Below are 18,209 nucleotides of genomic sequence, written 5' to 3'. Positions count from 1 at the left end.
TTTCCGCGTGATCTGGGTTTGCCTCTCTGAACAGCTCCACCCGTGCCACTCTCCCCAGCCCACTGTGTCCCAGCTGGAAGAGTCCCAGTTCCTCTTCACAGCCTTGCCCAAACGGGACCTTTGCCACTGCGGCCTCTCTGCCTGGACTCCTTGAATGGCTAAATCACTCTCATCCTGTAGGATCCAGCTCGAAGACCCCTTCTCCAGAGAGGGTTTCCATGACCGCCACTCTGAGCAGAGTAGGCTCCTTCAGTTTCTCATCTGGTTTTTCCTTCTGTGGGTTTGAGCCCAGACTCAGTTGTGTTAGGTGTGTGTTGGTTTACTTGTTTTTGTGGACACTGCTACAGTATGAGCTCCATGAAAGCAGGGACCACATCTCCTGATAGTCACTGCTCCCCCACAGTGGTATCCAGCCCTCGCAGCGGTGAAGGCTTCGAAAAGGAAAGCAAGGAGGGAAAGCAGGGAAAAGAAAGTGTGTGCTCCAGGGCACCAATTAGTGGGACAGCTGGGACTGAAACTTAACCTCTTTATTCGGGATCTGCTACTCCTGAGGTTAGGAATTCTTAATTTCTAAAATGTAATTTTCTTAGAGAATTTAACTCAAGTTATCCTGCACCTTGGAGAGCTTGAACAGCTGCTGTCAGCGACACAGAAGTGCACGAATGCGCAACTGGAGCAGTGCCGTCCAAGCACAGACGTGCAAACTCCAGTTGTATACAGTAATGGCCCAGACTCCTGTTGAGAAACATGTAGAAAAGCCCTTTGGAATATTTTTCAAATCTTCATATATTTTTTCTCTAACTTTTGACTGAGGTTGAAAGAAATACAAGGGTTAATGGGGAAGTTCTCATCTTGCCATCTCAGTTTCTGTTTTCTTTTCTCACAGGAGCCTCATGGATGGGTTGTGGATTTGGTAAATAAGGTATACAACTTTCATTAATACGGTCATGTTTTCCTTCTTCTAATGAGATTGCCTAGAGTTTGGTATTTTAAGTAAATGACAGCTAGAGAGAGTAATAAGAATTTTGTTTCCTAAGGAGGTAGATTCCGTAGTTCTTCCTCTTTTTCATACATGCGGTTGATACAGATGAACGTCAGCTTTAGGACTCAGCACATCTCCTGCAGTGTATCACAGAACATTAGAATGATCTTTGGGGATGACTCTCTCAAGATCAGTATTATATGGAGCATGTTGATAGGGTAGAATGGTGGCCTTCGTTTTTTGCTTAAATTATTGATGTACAGCATTTTAAAACTAATTTGTGCCTTTTTTCCCCCTCAGTTTGGAGAATTAGGTGGATTTGCAGCAATCCAAGCCAAGCTTCATTCAGAAGATATAGAACTTGGGGTAAGTTAAACCACTAAATGTGCCCAAAGTGGGAGTTCACTTTATTTGGGCTGGTATGTAACCAAAGGGACATGGTCTGGACACAGTAAGGGAAACGTTACCGTGTGAGATATCTCTGTGGGAGCAGCTTCAGCGGTTCTGATAACCCAAGAAATATTCTCCTCTAATTGTAACCCAGTTTCAGTGGAGGGTGTTTGTTCTTTTTTACTTCATTTCCCTTTGCCTCTGGTATTCGTCTCTTCATTTGTGAGGGTTATGTGAAATTACCTTGCTTTTTAAGGACAGGTGTCATCTGTGGCAAGTGCATGTGTACATAACAGTGTCATGGTTCACATCACAGTGTAGTTCCCAGTGCCAGGCACAAATACAATGTTTCATTTTAAGGTTGTTAGTAAGCTTTTTGGTATTACAGCGATGCATAGATAACAAAGAGCTCTAACAGTAGCTTAGACTCTTCCCTCAGGTGCAATACCCTTCTCTTTTTATGTGACTTCATTTTTCTCAAAAAAAGTTTAACCTTGTGGTAAGGGGGAAATAACTCAGTCTTTAATCTTTCGCAGAGTGCTGACCTGTTTGTAACTCAGAGCACTTTGTTCTGTTTTCTAGTTAATTATTCAGTCAACTACTCATATGTACTTGCCATGTATAAGGCCCAGTGCTGGCTACTGTGATGTGATCAGAACAGAAGGTAATCCGTTGCCCGAGTGAGCAGCAGTTATCCCTGAGGAACTGTGGCTAATCAGCTGACCCCCTTGGTCCATCTTTGGGTTTGGGCAGGAATAACACTGAGGAGAGGGACTGACCCTTTCTTGCCACTGTTCATCCTGAAAGATCAGGTGTCTGCCAGTTCATAAATACTTCTGCTGACACTGACCAGGGAGTGTCTTCTACCTTCCCTGACATGAAGTAGGTTGTTAGGCTGTCATTTGGATCCCCGATCAATGGATCGAGCATGTTAGAAGTGACTTGACTGGGAAAATAACGAGTAGTGATTTAAGAAACAAAGCTTTTAAAACAAAAAATTTATTCAGGTATAGGGTTTTATCCAGTTTACTTGTTTCTCAAGAACTGGCTGTATAGGTCATTGGCCATGTCAAAGATTAGCTTCACTTTTTTTTAAATGTTAAAACACTCACTAATTCTGGCAGAGTTAATTTATTTAAAAAAAAAAAAATACAGAGCATCCCAAGTTTCTAGCCTACTTGGAAGAAATTGGCTAAGGGTGGATATATAGGAATCTGGGCTTACCCTCGTTATTATCAAATATCTTGAGGTTAAAGATACCTCCAGGATTTTCCCCATTTTTCAGAGCAACCATGTTGTTGCTGCAGTTGATACAGAATTATGTTGTTTAGGTTGTATTTGAGGAGATGATAAAGTTCAGGCATAGGAGAAAGATTCCCAAAGATTGAGACTCTAATTATAGCCAACAGGCATGATTAAAATTTCAAAATAAATGCCTGCCTTCTGACCAGTTAAGGAGGTGATTATGTCCTAGAATAAATTCAGGCCACTGAGTACAAGTAAATGCATTCATTTTACATTTACATTTATAGCTACGTGGTTTTGAATTTGAAAAATACTGGGAAAAAACATCATTCACAATTCATCAGTGAAAAATACCTGTACAAAGTATGGAATGAAAGTTGCCTGTCCCCCACCCCCATGCACGTATACCCACCTCCTAGGTAATAGCTACCCATTTAATGCAGTGCCTTTCTGACTTTTTCCTAAATTTATGTAAAATATACCTGTGCATGATCTTTCCCTCTTTCTCTTTCTCTCTTTAAAACTGAATTGTAATCAAGCTATACCCAGTAGCATATTTTCATTTAACAGTCTATCATGGACATCTTTCCAGGTCAGCACGATCATCGTTTTTAATGGCTCTCACCTGTTCCTGCACCTGTTGTACCCTGATGCCGTCATTTTTTAATGGGCATTGGATTATTTCTAAGTTTTTGCTCTTCAGAGAGTTTCCCATATAAATTTGTCTTTGTGCATATGCTACCATTTCTGAAGGACAGATTCTTAGAAAACGGGATTTCTGGGTTAAAGACTATATAGATTCTTAAATTATAATCAATAGTATTAAATCTCTTTCCAAAAAGCTTGTACCAGTCTGTACTCCCATAAACTCCTTTCCTATTTCTCGTGTTAGTACTGAATATTTTCCATCTTTAATTTTTTCATTATAATGGACAAAAATAGCATTTTATTATTTAATTTGTAAGACTCTGGTTTCCTGGGAATTTGAGCATTTCATCATGTGATTATTGGCTATTTGCATTTCTTCTGTAAATTGACCTAGTTATTTAGGTTACTTTGGAGTTGTCTTGCTAACTTTCAGGAATTCTTTTTATGTTCAGCATATCAAGTGCCATGTCTACTTTATGTACTTGTAAATTTTTTCTTCCAGTCTTTTGCTTCTCTTTTTATTTTTGTTGATCGTGTCTTTTGCTATACAGAAGCTTCCACGTCTTATGTAGATTTTTTTCTTTAATGGCTTAAGAGTTTCCTAACTTGCTTAGGGAATGTTCTCCCATCTCAAAGTTATAAAAATACTCCTTTCATTTTATACTTTTACAGTTTTATTTTTTATACCTAGTTCTTGAATTCATTTAGAATTTCTTTTTATATATTACGTAAGATAGAGATCCAGTTTCATTTTCTTCCAAATGGATAACTAATTGTTATAAGATCCTCTAATGACTAATCCCTGTTTTCTCTACTATTTTGATGTGTTGTCTCTATCACATGTCAAAGCCCCACATGTCCACAGGTGTGTTCCCAGACTTCTGTTCGAGTCATTCGTTCGTCTGTTCATTCTTTGCCCATTTGTATACTATTGCTCCCCTGTTTTCCCTGGTGGCGCCAGTCTGCCCAGCATTGTTCCTCGCTCAGATTCTCTTGATCATTCTCATAGTTTGGCTCTTTGAATATAGTCAACACGTCAGGTTGTCCTGCAGAAAATCCCACTGAGATCATGTTTGGAATTGTGTTAAATGTATAAGTCAGTGTGTGGAAAATTGCAGTACTGGTCCTTTCCATCCAAAAACATGGTATCTCCTTGTTTATTTGGGCCTTCTTTTATGTATTTTGGTAAAGGTTTATAATTTTCTTCATGGAAGTTTTTGATGATTTTTGTTGAAGACACATTTCTTCAACTATTCTGTCCTTTTTCAAATAAAAATTTTTAGTATTCTGTGATACGAACTTTAAAAATCTTTCATCCAGTCCGCCAAAGTTTTATTGGCATATTATGATCTAAATTACATTAAATTTCTATAACAGTTTAAATGGATTGACATCTTTATATCAGTTCTTCCTATCCAGGAGAGTGGTTTGTCTAGTCATTCATTCATGACTTGATCAAGACATTTCAAATTGTCTCTGATATATTAAAAGCGATTTGTTAAATGCCGAAAGGAAAAAACCCTCTCGCATTGATGTCTAACTTGCACTGTCCTTGTTTTCAGGCAGTCTCAGCATTGGTGCAGCCCTTAGGGGTGTGTGCAGAGTACCTCAATTCCTCGGTGGTTCAGGTAAGATGAGGCCACTTTACACTTACTCGGAAGGTGACCTAAGACACACCAGCAGTCATCATTATCTTTTTATCAGGTTGTTCAGAATTGTGCCTCATCCAGAGTAACTTCTTTTTTTCAAATTAGCTATTCTTCTAGTAAAAATATTATCAGAAGCTAACTAAAAAATAATCAATAATTTAAGGTATAGGAGACCTCTAATATTTAAGAAGATTCTTTACCTTTTCAATTTATTCTTTTATCAAATATAATTTATATACGATTACATGTATTTTTATTTCCTTATCTGTAAAATAGGCGGCATTTATCCCAACCCCCTTCACAGGATTGTTTAAGGATTCGGTGCCATTATGTATTAAATTAGAGCAGTGTTGAGCAACCCACTGGGCTTACTTACTAGCCAAGTGACTACTGAATAGCAGCCTAATGGCACATCTTGTCTAATTTCCTGCCACTGCAGATCATAAGTCAACAGGTCATCGCATACTTGAAGCTGGGTGTGTCCATTTTCTAATGCTTAAGGCCTGTTGTACTTTCTTGTTTCCTTTCCATTTCAATTAACAAGTTTTACTGAATGAAGTGTCACTTTTAAATATCTTCATTTTTTATTTTCTTTGTAAATAGGTCTGTGAAACCTGTAACTTTCACAGAGATTTTTTTTTAAGTCACTATAAATGGCTTTGAAAGCATCATGTCCTTTGGGAGCAATGTGTTCGTATGCACTGTTCCTTCTTGTTAAACATCTCATTTACTTAGGGCCATTTTAACAAGGGAGATAGGATTTGTTTTATTAGGTTCTGGAAATTTCTACCATTTTTAAGCGTTACATGCTTTCTTTAAATGTCAAAGAAATCCTCCAAGATCTTTAAATGAAATCAGATGGCTATTTATGTATTTCTTCATTCTGGATATTAAGTTCTTTAAAAACATTTAGTGTTCTTTCAGCTTATTAAACAGACAATCATTAGTTTTGTAGTTGAAACACTAAGACACTAAGATAAGATGTCAGAGGCAAAATCATTTGACTTTTTAATAATTTAATATAATTATTAATAATTTAATACTTGGCTTTTTAATAATCAGAGTCAGGATTGGATTTTTAAACACTCTTTACCCATGCATTGCTCTGTTGGAAAGAGATTTAGCATAAATATCCCAGCTACTAATTAATATTAAATTCTTTAGAAATTCTAGGTTTGATAGAATTTTTAGAATTTTATAGAGTTTAAAAAAAGAATAAAAAAGTACTGAATTTCCAACCATAGCATATTTAACTTTAATTATTTCAATCTATCCAACCTTACATTTATTCAAGAATATATTCATATCATGAATTTATTCTCATACCATATTCACATCCTATTACTTGACATAAACTAACAATTGTCTCTGCTACTTGCTACTTCTGTGACTTTGGAAGACATATGTAACGTCTGTGCCTTGGCTTCCTTGTCTGTAAAATGGTGATCATGCTGTCTCAGCCACAGTGGGAAGTAAGCAGGGCTGGTGCTGCTGATGAGAACGGTGTGCTTGCCTCTTACCCTAACAGCCCCCAGTCCTCACTGTACAATGGGCATGAGTAGAAAGGAAGAGATTCTATTTGGATAATTGTCTGATGTCATTTTAATTCATTGCTAATTCCTTCTTGGCCTTGACAGCCAAATATTGTCTATCTTCTCTTGTCACCAGATAAGTTTTAAAAATTATTTTACCTAGATGGAAGTGAGCATTTATACCTAGCTAATATTTTCCTACTTCTCATGTAATATTTAGAGTCAGTTGTTTGATACTGCTATGATTCTGGAACATTGTGTTGTATGAGTCTCCTCTAGAGATCAGCACACAAAAATAGTGCATATTGCAGCACATTTTTTGTGCTCCGTGCTTATATTAATTTGTTAAAATCAAATGCAAAATATTTACTTTATTACAAAAATAATACCTACTCATGCTTCATGTTTTAGTTTATGTGTCTTTGGTTGCTCCTTAAAAAGACCCTTATGAGGGATGCCTGGGTGGCTCAGTCGGTTAAGTGTCGCCTTCGGCTCAGGTCATGATCCCAGGGTCCTGGGATCGAGTCCCACATCAGGCTCCTTGCTCAGCAGGGAGCCTGCTTCTCCCTCTGCCTGCCCCTCCCCCTGCTTGTGCTCTCTCTCTCTCTGACAAATAAGTAAAATCCTTAAAAAAAAAAAAAAAAAAAAAGACCCTTATAAGAATCACTGAATTCTGGGGTGCCTGGGTGGCTCAGTGGGTTAAGAGTCTGCCTTTGGCTCCGGTCATGATCCTGGGGTCCTGGGATTGAGCTCCATGTCAGGCTTCCTGCTCAGTGGGGAGCCTGCATTTCCTGCTCCCTCTGCCACTCCCCTGCTTGCGCTCACTTTCTCTCACTCCCTCAAGTTTATAAATAAATAAAATCTAAAAAAAACAAAAAAGAATCCCTGGATTCTACTCCTGAAGCCAATAGTGCACTGTATGTTAACTAACTAGAATTTAAATAAAAATTTGAAGGGAAAAAAAGAAACATCAAACTTGTATTGGCAAAAACAAAAAAAAATTTAATAAAACATATTTTAAAAAATAAAAGGACTCTTCTAAGATAGCAGTGACAGGGACTGCACCCACATGGTATTGAAGGAGCTGGGGCATGGAGTCCCTTGAGGGCCTACTTAGGATGGTAGTAGCTAGCTATGGCAGCTGATACTGGAATTGAGATCTTTGCGTTGCACTTTCTCCTTTGTGAAATGTGAATGAAGAAGTGTCTCCTCTCTAGTTCTGGAGCAGCATCAGGAGTCTTTATTAAGTGCAGCACTTTTGTTCTGCAGCCGATGCTAGACCCGGTCATCCTTACTACGATCCAGGATGTACGGAGTGTGGAGGAGAAGGACCTCAAAGACAAGGTAAATCCTGTCTCCAGCCAGGTAGGCCCCCGTGCCTGTTCGTCCATGGAAGCACAGCCAGGACCTGGGGCAAGGTTCACACACCATTATTCTTTGGATTCTGGTCACACACTACTCGCATCAAATTTAATTATACATTTTCAAACCAACAGGTGCTTTTTCTGAAGCACCAAGTTGGCATTAAATCTTACCAATAGAGTGAATTTAGGGTTCTCAGTAACTGATACTATTCAGAATTTTACTAACATGTTGATTTAGATAGTATTATAATTGGTATAGCATTGAAGAAGCTTTAAAATAATTCGATACTACAAGCTTATCCAAAGTTGTTTAAAGCAGTTTTAACATTTAACATGATTTATTTTGTTGACCATGAAATTCTCACAGGACCCTTCCTTTTGCTCACCTGTGTGCTAACTTTTGTTTAAAAGCAAACTAGTTAATTGACCATATGGAGTATCAGATATCACCAAACCATTGCTGTTGAAAACGTCCTATATTCCTCTGTGTGTTATAAGAATTAGGATCAAAATGTTTTCATGGTTCCTTTTTTGTGTGTTTGTGCTTTTAATAAAAGAGATTGGTTAGCATCCCTGAGCTCTTGTCTGCCATCAAGTTACTCTGCATGCGTTTCCAACCGGATCTGGTGACCGTGGTGGACGACCTTCGGTTAGACATCCTACTGCGCATGCTGAAATCACCACATTTTAGTGCTAAAATGAATTCCCTCAAAGAAGTAAGTTTTATATTTGCTTCCAGAAGACTTAAAGCACAGACTCTTTAAGCTCTGCCAAAACTTATGGTCATTAATATAAAAATGTTGGGAAGTGAAGAAGAATGGTTTCTTGTAATCATACAAAAAAGAGAACAATGATTATATATAAAATGGTATATAGGGTTATATTGTTAATGTGATCTTTTTATATGTGTTCTATTCAAAATTCATTCTCTGAAATATTTGAAATAGTTGTGTTTTTATGAAATTTCCTAGAACATAATTCCTTGGAATAGACCATTTGAGATTTACTTTTTACCCTAGGGGTATACTTCCTTTTGTTATATTTCAGATAGGTGTTTTCTTAAACCAAATGTTCTAACTGGGGTTGGGACAAAAACAAAAAGATGACAACTATGACGATCTAAGCAAAATGCTGGAAATATTTTCCTATAGCTTCCTAAACTTCTTCCAAACATAGTTGGTTTTGGTGAGTATAGGTGGGGCCAGTATAGTTCAGTCATAACTCCAGAACTTAGTCATTTTTCCTGAAGTTCTGTATTAATTAGGATTCTTTACTGCAAGTGGAATACACTCGTTGTGAACCCATCTGGGGCCAAAAGAGGAATTAAATGGAGAAAGGCTGGGCTGTTTGACATGAATGAAGGATTGACTAGCCAGACCATGTAAGGGCAGGGACACGTGTGGGCAGCAGGAACGACTAGAATTGGAGACTTGACCACTGCCAGGACTCTGTCCAAGTCTTGTCCCTGCTTTTCTGAACGTGTTGGCTTTGCTTTCTCTCTTCCTACAGAGTGACATTTTTTGTGGGGTAGACATCATGGCCATAGAGGGTCCCATTACCAGGGAGGGACTGACACTTTCTCTCTGGTCCCAAGTATAGAATTTGAAGGATGTGCGAAGGTGGAAGTTTGGTCAGATGCTCTTCCCCGAGCCATCCAGGGAGTGCCATTCTTGGCTCCGTGTTCTTTTTAAAGAGACATCAGGAATAAGTAGTCTGTTAACTTACTACAGTAACTGGCCTTCAGTACATTTTGGCTAATGATCAGACCACATTGGAACACTGTGTAAGTCACAGGATATGTATACATATATATGTAGGTTTTGTTTATGCATACTTGCACTAGTCATTCACAATAATCCTGTCTTTTTAGGTAACCAAACTAATAGAAGATAGCACTTTATCCAAATCTGTGAAGAATGCTATAGATACAGACAGATTGTTAGATTGGCTGGTTGAAAACTCAGTTCTGTCAATTGCATTGGAAGGTAAGTTGCTTTAAAAAAAATATTTCCTAACATAATTATAAATAATGTATTTTTGTACTAAAGGTAAAAAAATGTTGCTTTGACTGTATTAGCCTTTAAATGTTGCAAGTTCCTGTTGCTTTGAATTAATAGAATCGTATTTAGAAAGTCAGCGTTCACTGTATCTATCTGCCTCTTGGGTGTCTTTTCTCTTAGGCAACATAGACCAAGCCCAATACTGTGATCGTATAAAGGGGATTATTGAACTCTTGGGCAGTAAATTGTCTTTAGATGAGCTCACTAAAATTTGGAAGATACAGGTAAGTTGATCAGAATTAATCTTGCCTTTCTCCGATATTTCTGGCAGAAGGAGAGGGAGAAGGGTGGTGAACGAGCAGGGAGATGGAGCTTCTATCTTGCTTTAGCCACAGCAGCTCTACTCAGATCTGCTTACCCGCTTGGGGCTTCTGTCAGGGTTGTGTATGTGAGAAAGGCTTGCGCTGCTCAGATGTGGAACGACTGAGCGCGTCTAGTCTTCTCGTTTCCAGGTTAACACAATGAAAAGCTGTCCCGCAGGCTCCCCAGCAGCGCTAGGACAGTGTGTCTCTTGTTTGCCAGTCTCATGTTCTTTTCACCGTTTGCTTATCAGTTTTCATGGATGAGTTTTTCCTTTTGGGTTGTTACGTGAGGATAAGAGTCCTACTTACTTGAGTTCCCAGACCGCATCTCACCAGGACTCCCCGCGGCCGCCACAGAATCGGCCACGCCCCTGCCTTTTCTTTTCCTTCGCTTTGTTACTAGGCCGTTGGACTCGTTTCCCCCCCACTTTCCTGGCACCCTCTGTAAGTCTCCTTTACTAACTTGTTTATTCTCTTCTTCTTTGTAGATACTAGTTTCTTTCACGCCTTAGCCCTTTCCTCAGTCTGTAACCCCCCGGGGGGCAGTGCCTCCCCTTCTGGGGCTTGGAGTGTGTTTGGATGCCTCTGATGCGCAGAACTGCGTTCCCCATTCAGACCTCTTGGCACTCCAGTGCCGTGTACCTAGACGCATAACTATTGCGCCTTCCTGCATGCCATCTCGTAGGCATCTCAAATTCAGTGTGTCAGCACCTAGTCATTTTCCAGGCTATTTCAGTAATGGTATTAGCCTTCATCTAGCTGCTAAGCCACAAGCAGGCCTGGAGCTCACCTTGACTATACCCTTTTAGTCACTGTATCACTCAGAACCTAGTCAGGAAATAGACGCTGTACTAGGTATTTCAGAGGGAATTGGGTACAGGGGCTTGTTTACAAAGGCCTTGCTGGGGTGGAAGAGCAAAAGAGAGAAGTAGGAATGCTGGAGGAACAGAATGGGGAAAGGGGCATCTGAAGTCCAAGGAAAGGAAGCGGCTTTGGGAGGTGCTTTCATGGCACATGGCTGGGGTGCCAAAGAGGTGGCCCGGCCACCAGGGCTTCTCCCTTGCTGCCGCCGATGCCAACACCCACATCCACTCCCTGAGCACGAACCAACACTTCTTTCTTCCTCTTCCCTTCTCATCTCCCAGCAGTGCCTCCCATGGGCAGAAGATCACGGGAGCATAGCCAGGAGAGGAAATGCAATTCACAGGCTCCCAGCCTAGCAGCAGAAAGCAGACTATAGAAAGTTAGGTGCAGGACTGAAAGAAAACGGTCCTGGGGCCTATAAATCTTGCTTCCCATAAATCTTGCTTCCCATGTCAACTGTAGTTGAATACTCCATATAATGTTGTTTTGTGAGTGAGTTTTGAATCCACAGAAGGTTGAAGATTAGAGGCCATGAAATAGATATTGTATATCCCTGCTACATTCGGTGAATATATGTATATAGTAGATACTGAGCAGATTCTTGTAGAATTGAATCTAGAAAAGTCTCTGCCTTTCAATTCCTTCACATGGTATGCACTGAGGCATGATGGAGTCATGTTTGAGGTTATAGAGTGAGTTTTGACCATAAAGTCGACCACAGGGCCTACATCACTGAAGCAGAGATTCACTGTCCATGGGATAAATTAATATTAATTGAAATTATAGAGTAGGAGCGAAATAAAAAATAAGGTAGATGGTACTCTCAGCTGCGGCCCTCAAGCTCATTTATAAAGTGCTGGAAGCAAATATGTTTGTTCTGTACTCAGTTCAAAGCTTTATTAGCCAGTTGAAAATATTTCGCTTTCCTCTTGAAATGCATATATCAGATTAAGAACTTTACTCTCATCTTTTTAAAGATTTAATGCTGCTAGAAATTTATATAAGGCCAACTGATGGCCATTAACAATGGTTGCTTCCTGTAGTTTTGCCAGTGTTAATCATGCAAGTGAATGCTGATCAGGCTAGAATCAGTTTATCTTGTTGCTGTTTTACTTTGGCTCTGTCAATTGCTGGGGAGAAGTGTGAGGGTCTTTCCAAGTTGCAGGACGTAACTTTCCCCCACTGTCTTCTTTTCCAGTCAGGACAATCATCTACTGTGATCGAGAATATCCATACTATTATTGCTGCAGCAGCTGTCAAATTTAATTCAGATCAGCTTAATCATCTGTTCGTTCTCATCCAGAAGGTAAGTGTCCAGAGAACTGCAATTGCTTTTAAGTTTTCCTGAAAGCTCATTTTGAGGTCTCCCCCCTTTAAGTTAAGTAACTCTTCTTACTTTGTTAAACCATTTTAGCTCAAGTGTAAAGTTTCTGCGTATTTTGCCCATTTGATAAAATTGGATTGTCTTGTCTTTTCTGTTCCCCAGAGCTGGGAGACTGAAAGCGATCGGGTAAGACAGAAGCTGTTGAGTCTGATTGGACGAATAGGCCGGGAAGCTCGCTTTGAGACTACTTCTGGAAAGGCAAGAGAATCAAATTAATCTTTCCAGCTACAATGTGGTCTGACTGGTGTATGGGCTGGCTCATCTTGTGTGGCATTATTGCAGGTGTTAGATGTACTCTGGGAACTGGCGCATCTTCCAACCCTGCCCAGTAGCCTTATTCAGCAAGCCTTGGAGGAGCACCTGACAATCCTTAGTGACGCGTATGCTGTGAAAGAAGCAATCAAGAGGAGCTACATCATTAAATGCATCGAAGATATTAAAAGGGTCGGTTTTATCTTTGGTCTAGTTTTGTTGTCAGAGCCATAGTATTGTAATTAGAGCCAACTAATTTTCTTACCCTATTATGTAAATTGAATTAAATGTCCTACCTGGAAACTCTTGTCTTAAGAGTCCAGGATTGGGAAATTATAGGTACTGCTTTTACCAAGTCACTTATATTTCTCTTAAAATTAATTTCAGCCTGGAGAATGGTCAGGTTTGGAAAAAAACAAGAAGGATGGATTCAAGGTAAGAATTTGCAGATGGAACCGCCTAAAAGGTATACTAATTTAATAATTTCTTTTAATAAGTGATATCATAATTTTAAGATAATCTCTTTTTGTGTCTCTTTGAGTAATGTTCAGATAGAAACTGCTGTTTAAATATTCACGAATCCAAGGTCACATTCACAGAGTAGTTTCATTATATTGTTTGCATAAAATTGTAAGACCTTTAACTTAGTTTTTTCTTTTGTAAAATAAATGCAAAGTCTGCACAGCTTTAATAAGTACAGTGGATTCTGCATAAAGTATCATTCCTATTCTTCTGCCATGAGGGAGAAATGGAGGAACCCTCATAGAGTAAGAAGAAAGAGAGAAGGGAAGAAAGAGGGTCAGGCAGTGCTGGCATGCCGTCGTTTTTCAGGTGCCTGGTTCAGAGGTGTACATAAAGAAATTCCTTAGTGAGTCCTGCTGCTGGGGTCTGATGCCAGCAGGTGGTCTTGGGTAGCGACTGCTGTGGGAGCCCTCCCCTGCTCAGGGCTCTGGCCTCTAGGCTGCGGGGGACTTAGAGGCCACCCTTTGAAAGCATGGTTAGCAGAGTAAGCAGTGAGGACTGTAGCTCTCCTGTCGCTCCAGTGCTTCAGCATCCAGCCCGGGCTTGAGGGGGCTGATCACAGGGCCACTCCCTGGAGCCACGTCCCCTGTTGCCGCAGCCCTGACCAGAGCACTGCGCTCGTCCAGCTGAGGCCCTCAGGTTGCCCAGGCCAAATGGAGAGCCTTGTAGCGGGAGGGATCTCATCTTACTGTAACATAAGAAAAGGTTTTGGTGAATAGCCAGGGGCTTAGTAATTTCATTGGTTAAACATTTTTCTTGGCTTTCATTAGGAAGTATTTCTTTAAAGGATCTTGAATACTGCTAATTTTCATTGGTGTATTCAGGGACTCTTAGCTCTTGTTACGAGGCTGTGGTGATTCAGTGGGCTTTTATTAAGTTCTATGTGGTCATCAGGTTTAGTTGAGGACACGTAAGAACTTTGTGTTTTATATTTCTGACACTGAAATTTGATCAGGTGAATTTTCTACATAAAATCTGGCTTTAGAGATTTTCAAAAAGTCACAGACTGGAGCTGATGATGCTCACGTTATGAGAAAACTTTCCTTTAATTCAGCAGCATTGCTGTCATCCTCAGATCCAGTTCACATTTTTCCAGTTTTCTCAGCCCTGCAGTTTGGATAATTTATTGCAGCCTCTGCCTTTCACTTGGACCTCATCCAGAGTTCTGTATGGAGTTTAGATCCTTCAGTAGTGATAGCAAGAGGAAAAGGGTATCTATCGAAAAATGGTCTTTTCTTCTCAGGAATAGATACATTTCTTTATAAATGTGAGGGGTCCACGCCGAAGAGACTGTTCCCTCCCTCCAGGGAAATGGCTTTTGAAAGCAGAAACCCCTTCCCACTGTCTGTTCCTTCCTTGCTGCAGCTCAGGCTCAGCGTTACTTAGCTCTCCTGGTCAGGTCAGCAGCATCCCTGCGTCTTCACTGCCTCTCTGCAGTCACTTCATTCATGCCTGTTGTTTTATGACAGAACTCAAAGAGCAGCAGGGTAATTTTTGGAGTCATTTCATGATACTTGAAAGGAGTACTCTTCCTTTTTTTTTTTTTTAATCTCCCACTGCTCCCAGTACAGAAGTTCTGATGGACCATTATTTCGTTCCAAATAACAGTACCTTGCATTTATATAGCACTTCCTAGTGAACTAAGTGCTCTTGCAGATATTCTCTGAAAGTACACACGGCTGAGGGGGGCAGTGGGAAGATCAGAGCCCCCTGGATATGACTCCAGGCAGGGGGGTGAGTTATATCCTGCCACTAAAGGTGTTTTTCTATGCTATGCCCTTTCCTGCCAGGCAGCAAGGTGGGCTGACTGGGGATTATGTCTCCCTGCCAGGCTACACAGAAACTAAGCAAAGGGTAAGACAAGATCACCCACTCTTACTCCCCTCCCACCCTCAGCTACCTCTCTGTCCCCCAACTGATTCCCCTTCCCTCTGCTTTTCATACTCTTAAAATTCCCAAATTCCACTGTTGTGTTCAGAAAGTCTGCCCTTTATTTCTTAACTTTATTTCTGTAGATTCTGCCAGGATACCCTTGGCTCCCTTGGTCCTCTTTCCTTTGCTTCCTTTATACCTTCCACTGTTTACCCCCAACCCTCTCCCTCTTATTTCACTTCTTTTTTCCTTCAATTAAAAATTTTAAATGTACTCATCCAAAAAAAAAAAAATGTACTAAACCAAAAAAGTCATTTTTACTCAAGTAGTGGTATTGGTGTATTCCCTAAGTCATTCTCTCAAGGCCTCCCCTGGCCCAGCGCCTGGCAGCTTCTAAGTAGATGCCCGTCCCTTCCTTTCATTCCTCCCCTTCACCCTGTTGAGGACACTAAAATCATTACTTACCCAGAGTGCAGTGGCCTCTACTTACTAAAACGTGTAATTGAAAGCAAAAGTAGCAAGATGTCCTCAGTGCAGTCTCCCAGTGATGTGGTTAGCACGGGAGGAAATACTTTTTTAAAAAATGCTCTCCTGTGCAAAAATTGGTACTTCGAATCTAGATAAATGGCTAGGCCTGGAAAAATAAGATAGATGAGAACGTGGGGATGTTCAGCTTTGAGAAGAGAATTCAAGAAAGCATATGAATGTGTTCTTCAGAGACTTAGATTGTGATAGAGAAGTTTGATTCCTCCCAAGAGGTCACGGGAGGCCTGTTTCAGTATGAGAGGGCAGCGCACTTTCTGTGAGAGCAGTCTGCCATCGAATGCACTGCCTCCTGAGTTCCTCATTGCAGGAGACACTAGGAGAACAGTCATTTAACAGACGTGAGTGAGGATTTAGGCGTAGGTTTGCAGGCTGCACCAACTGACCTCTGAGGCTTCATCTAACATTGAGTGTCTACTTTGGACATACCGTTAACCTCCTCCTTGTGAAACCTCAGCTCCATTACCAGGCATTATCAAATATGCTCATTGTAATTGTTCACCACAGTCTCTTGCCCCTTTGGTAACTGGAGAAAAATCATTAAATTTTTCTTGTAACTTAGCAACATAGTGTCATAGATACAATTAAATAACATCTTTTCTGTTCGCTAATAAACTTTAGGAAGATTATATCAGAAATACTTTTTGAATTCCGATTTTACATGATTTCCTTAATTTTATTGAATAGTGAGCGACTTTCAAAGGATGATTTTCTATGTTAAATAAAAATATTCTAGCCATAATTGACTTAGTCTGTCATAATGATGCTTTTTTAATATATCCGATTATTTGCTGAAGGGTTCATATTTATATCCTAATGTTTATAATCCTTTTGGTAGGTATCTACAGTTTGGACTTAAGCCCTTAGAGTTTTATTCCTTGTCATTTTGCAACTTTTATATTTTAGCTGCAGTATGTAGGTAGTCCTGCAAATAGTTGGCCTTTAATATATACCTTATTTCTCTGATTCTAAGATGCCCATGATTGCAACCTGCATCACAGACCTAATAAGTTTGCAAAGAAGAAAAAAAGAAATTGCACATTCTAGTTTTACCATTCATTTGTTTAAATTCCCACTCAGAGTCTGAATGTAAGCCTCTTTTTGACCAGTATGCAGAGCTTCACTGGCACAGTGCTTTTCATTATCTAGAGTAGTGATTTTGACCGCTGAAATCTCTAAGAGTGACTGTATAATTTTGAGGCATGTGAAAGAATATGGAATTTTGTGTCCTTGTCCTTTTTTGTAAAACTCAAGCTGCTTTTTTTCCTTAATTGAGTTGCGTTGTGTATACTACAGGATGAACGGCTTCTCTCGAATTATGGGTGCACCTTTGGACAGAGACATTTAGTGCTGGGTGACAAAGCCCTTCACAGCGTCTGAGTCTGTCACACCCAATTCTCCCGGCTATGAGAAATGCTTTAGATTGAGACCACTGGCAGTTTTCTTTGCTTTTAATTGAGTTGACAGACACAACAGGCTAGTCAGTGTTACATCATAGTGCCATCTTTTTGATAAGAGTTTTAAGTAACAAATCCATGATCTAAATTTAAGTTAAAAAGCCATCCTTGTTTGGTGCTATATAAACAAAGTCACAGCTAAAACGACAGGTAGATGAACAAATACCTTTCATATGCAGCTAAGGGTACATGTACTCAGGTAAGGACAGCTATGTCAAAATTTACTCCTACACCTAGTGGCTGCTAAGTTACTTTTGACAATTGTAAGAAGTGTCAATTTCAGAAATGTTGAAATTTATAAAACCTGTATCTTAGAATCCAGGAAATACGGTATTTGCTGATTGATTGGCTAATCCTCAAGAAAACCAGTATTGTTTTTGGCAATAGTTCTCTCGAATATACATATTCGGTAATACGATTTTTTCCTGCCAGAGACAGAAAGTATATTTTTCAAAAGTATTTTCCACCTTGTAAAGGTCTTCATCTTACAGAAACACTTGGGAAGAAGGAAGAAGGCTTTATTTTTTTTTTTTTTAAAGATTTTATTTATTTATTTGACAGAGAGAGACACAGCGAGAGAGGGAACACAAGCAGGGGGAGTAGAAGAGGGAGAAGCAGGCTTCCTGCCAGGCAGGGAGCCCGATGTGGGGCTCGATCCCAGGACCCCGGGATCATGACCCGAGCCGAAGGCAGTCGCGTAACCGACTGAGCCACCCAGGCGCCCCGGAAGAAGGCTTTAAAAACAAAAGCAAAATTCAGCCTTTAAAGTAAAGGCTAAGGACTTAGAACTTCTACTCAGTTTTTTAGAGACTTAATCGATAATTTGATTAATAGTGTTAAACGGACAGTCTTCCAAATTTTATAAATGTCTTAGTTAGAAAGATGCTATGTATTAAAGAGCAGTTCTTTTAAAGATTATTTCACGAACGTCAGACTTTTCAGATACGTACTATGAAAGATCTGGATTGTCGTGTACCAGTTTCAGAAATAACATCTGAAAGTGTTATGAAAAATATAAGGTATAAATGTATAGTGGCTGTAATAATTAATAAAAATAGAATTCTCTCTTGCAGAATTGTTTTAACTAGGACGTACAAGAAGATCATGAGTATTTTCTTTAATATTTAGACCACTATTGGTATC

General features: G+C 39.8%; 1 protein-coding gene across 1 annotated transcript in view; it reads left to right on the top strand.

Moving 5' to 3' along the window:
* Window positions 1–18,209, top strand: part of USP24 (ubiquitin specific peptidase 24) — a 134,819-nt gene that overhangs the window by 40,354 nt on the left and 76,256 nt on the right. The window contains exons 6-16 of the mRNA XM_021684340.1: window positions 887–922; window positions 1,283–1,348; window positions 4,828–4,893; window positions 7,716–7,790; window positions 8,368–8,526; window positions 9,681–9,795; window positions 9,991–10,094; window positions 12,235–12,342; window positions 12,523–12,618; window positions 12,703–12,864; window positions 13,060–13,107. Of these exons, the coding sequence (XP_021540015.1) occupies window positions 887–922; window positions 1,283–1,348; window positions 4,828–4,893; window positions 7,716–7,790; window positions 8,368–8,526; window positions 9,681–9,795; window positions 9,991–10,094; window positions 12,235–12,342; window positions 12,523–12,618; window positions 12,703–12,864; window positions 13,060–13,107 (1,035 nt within the window). The remainder of the gene's footprint in view (window positions 1–886; window positions 923–1,282; window positions 1,349–4,827; window positions 4,894–7,715; window positions 7,791–8,367; window positions 8,527–9,680; window positions 9,796–9,990; window positions 10,095–12,234; window positions 12,343–12,522; window positions 12,619–12,702; window positions 12,865–13,059; window positions 13,108–18,209) is intronic.

Source organism: Neomonachus schauinslandi, chromosome 4 (assembly GCF_002201575.2).
Source record: "Neomonachus schauinslandi chromosome 4, ASM220157v2, whole genome shotgun sequence".
In the NCBI taxonomy this organism is placed as follows: Eukaryota; Metazoa; Chordata; class Mammalia; order Carnivora; family Phocidae; genus Neomonachus; species Neomonachus schauinslandi.
This window is presented reverse-complemented; position numbering and strand designations above follow the sequence as displayed.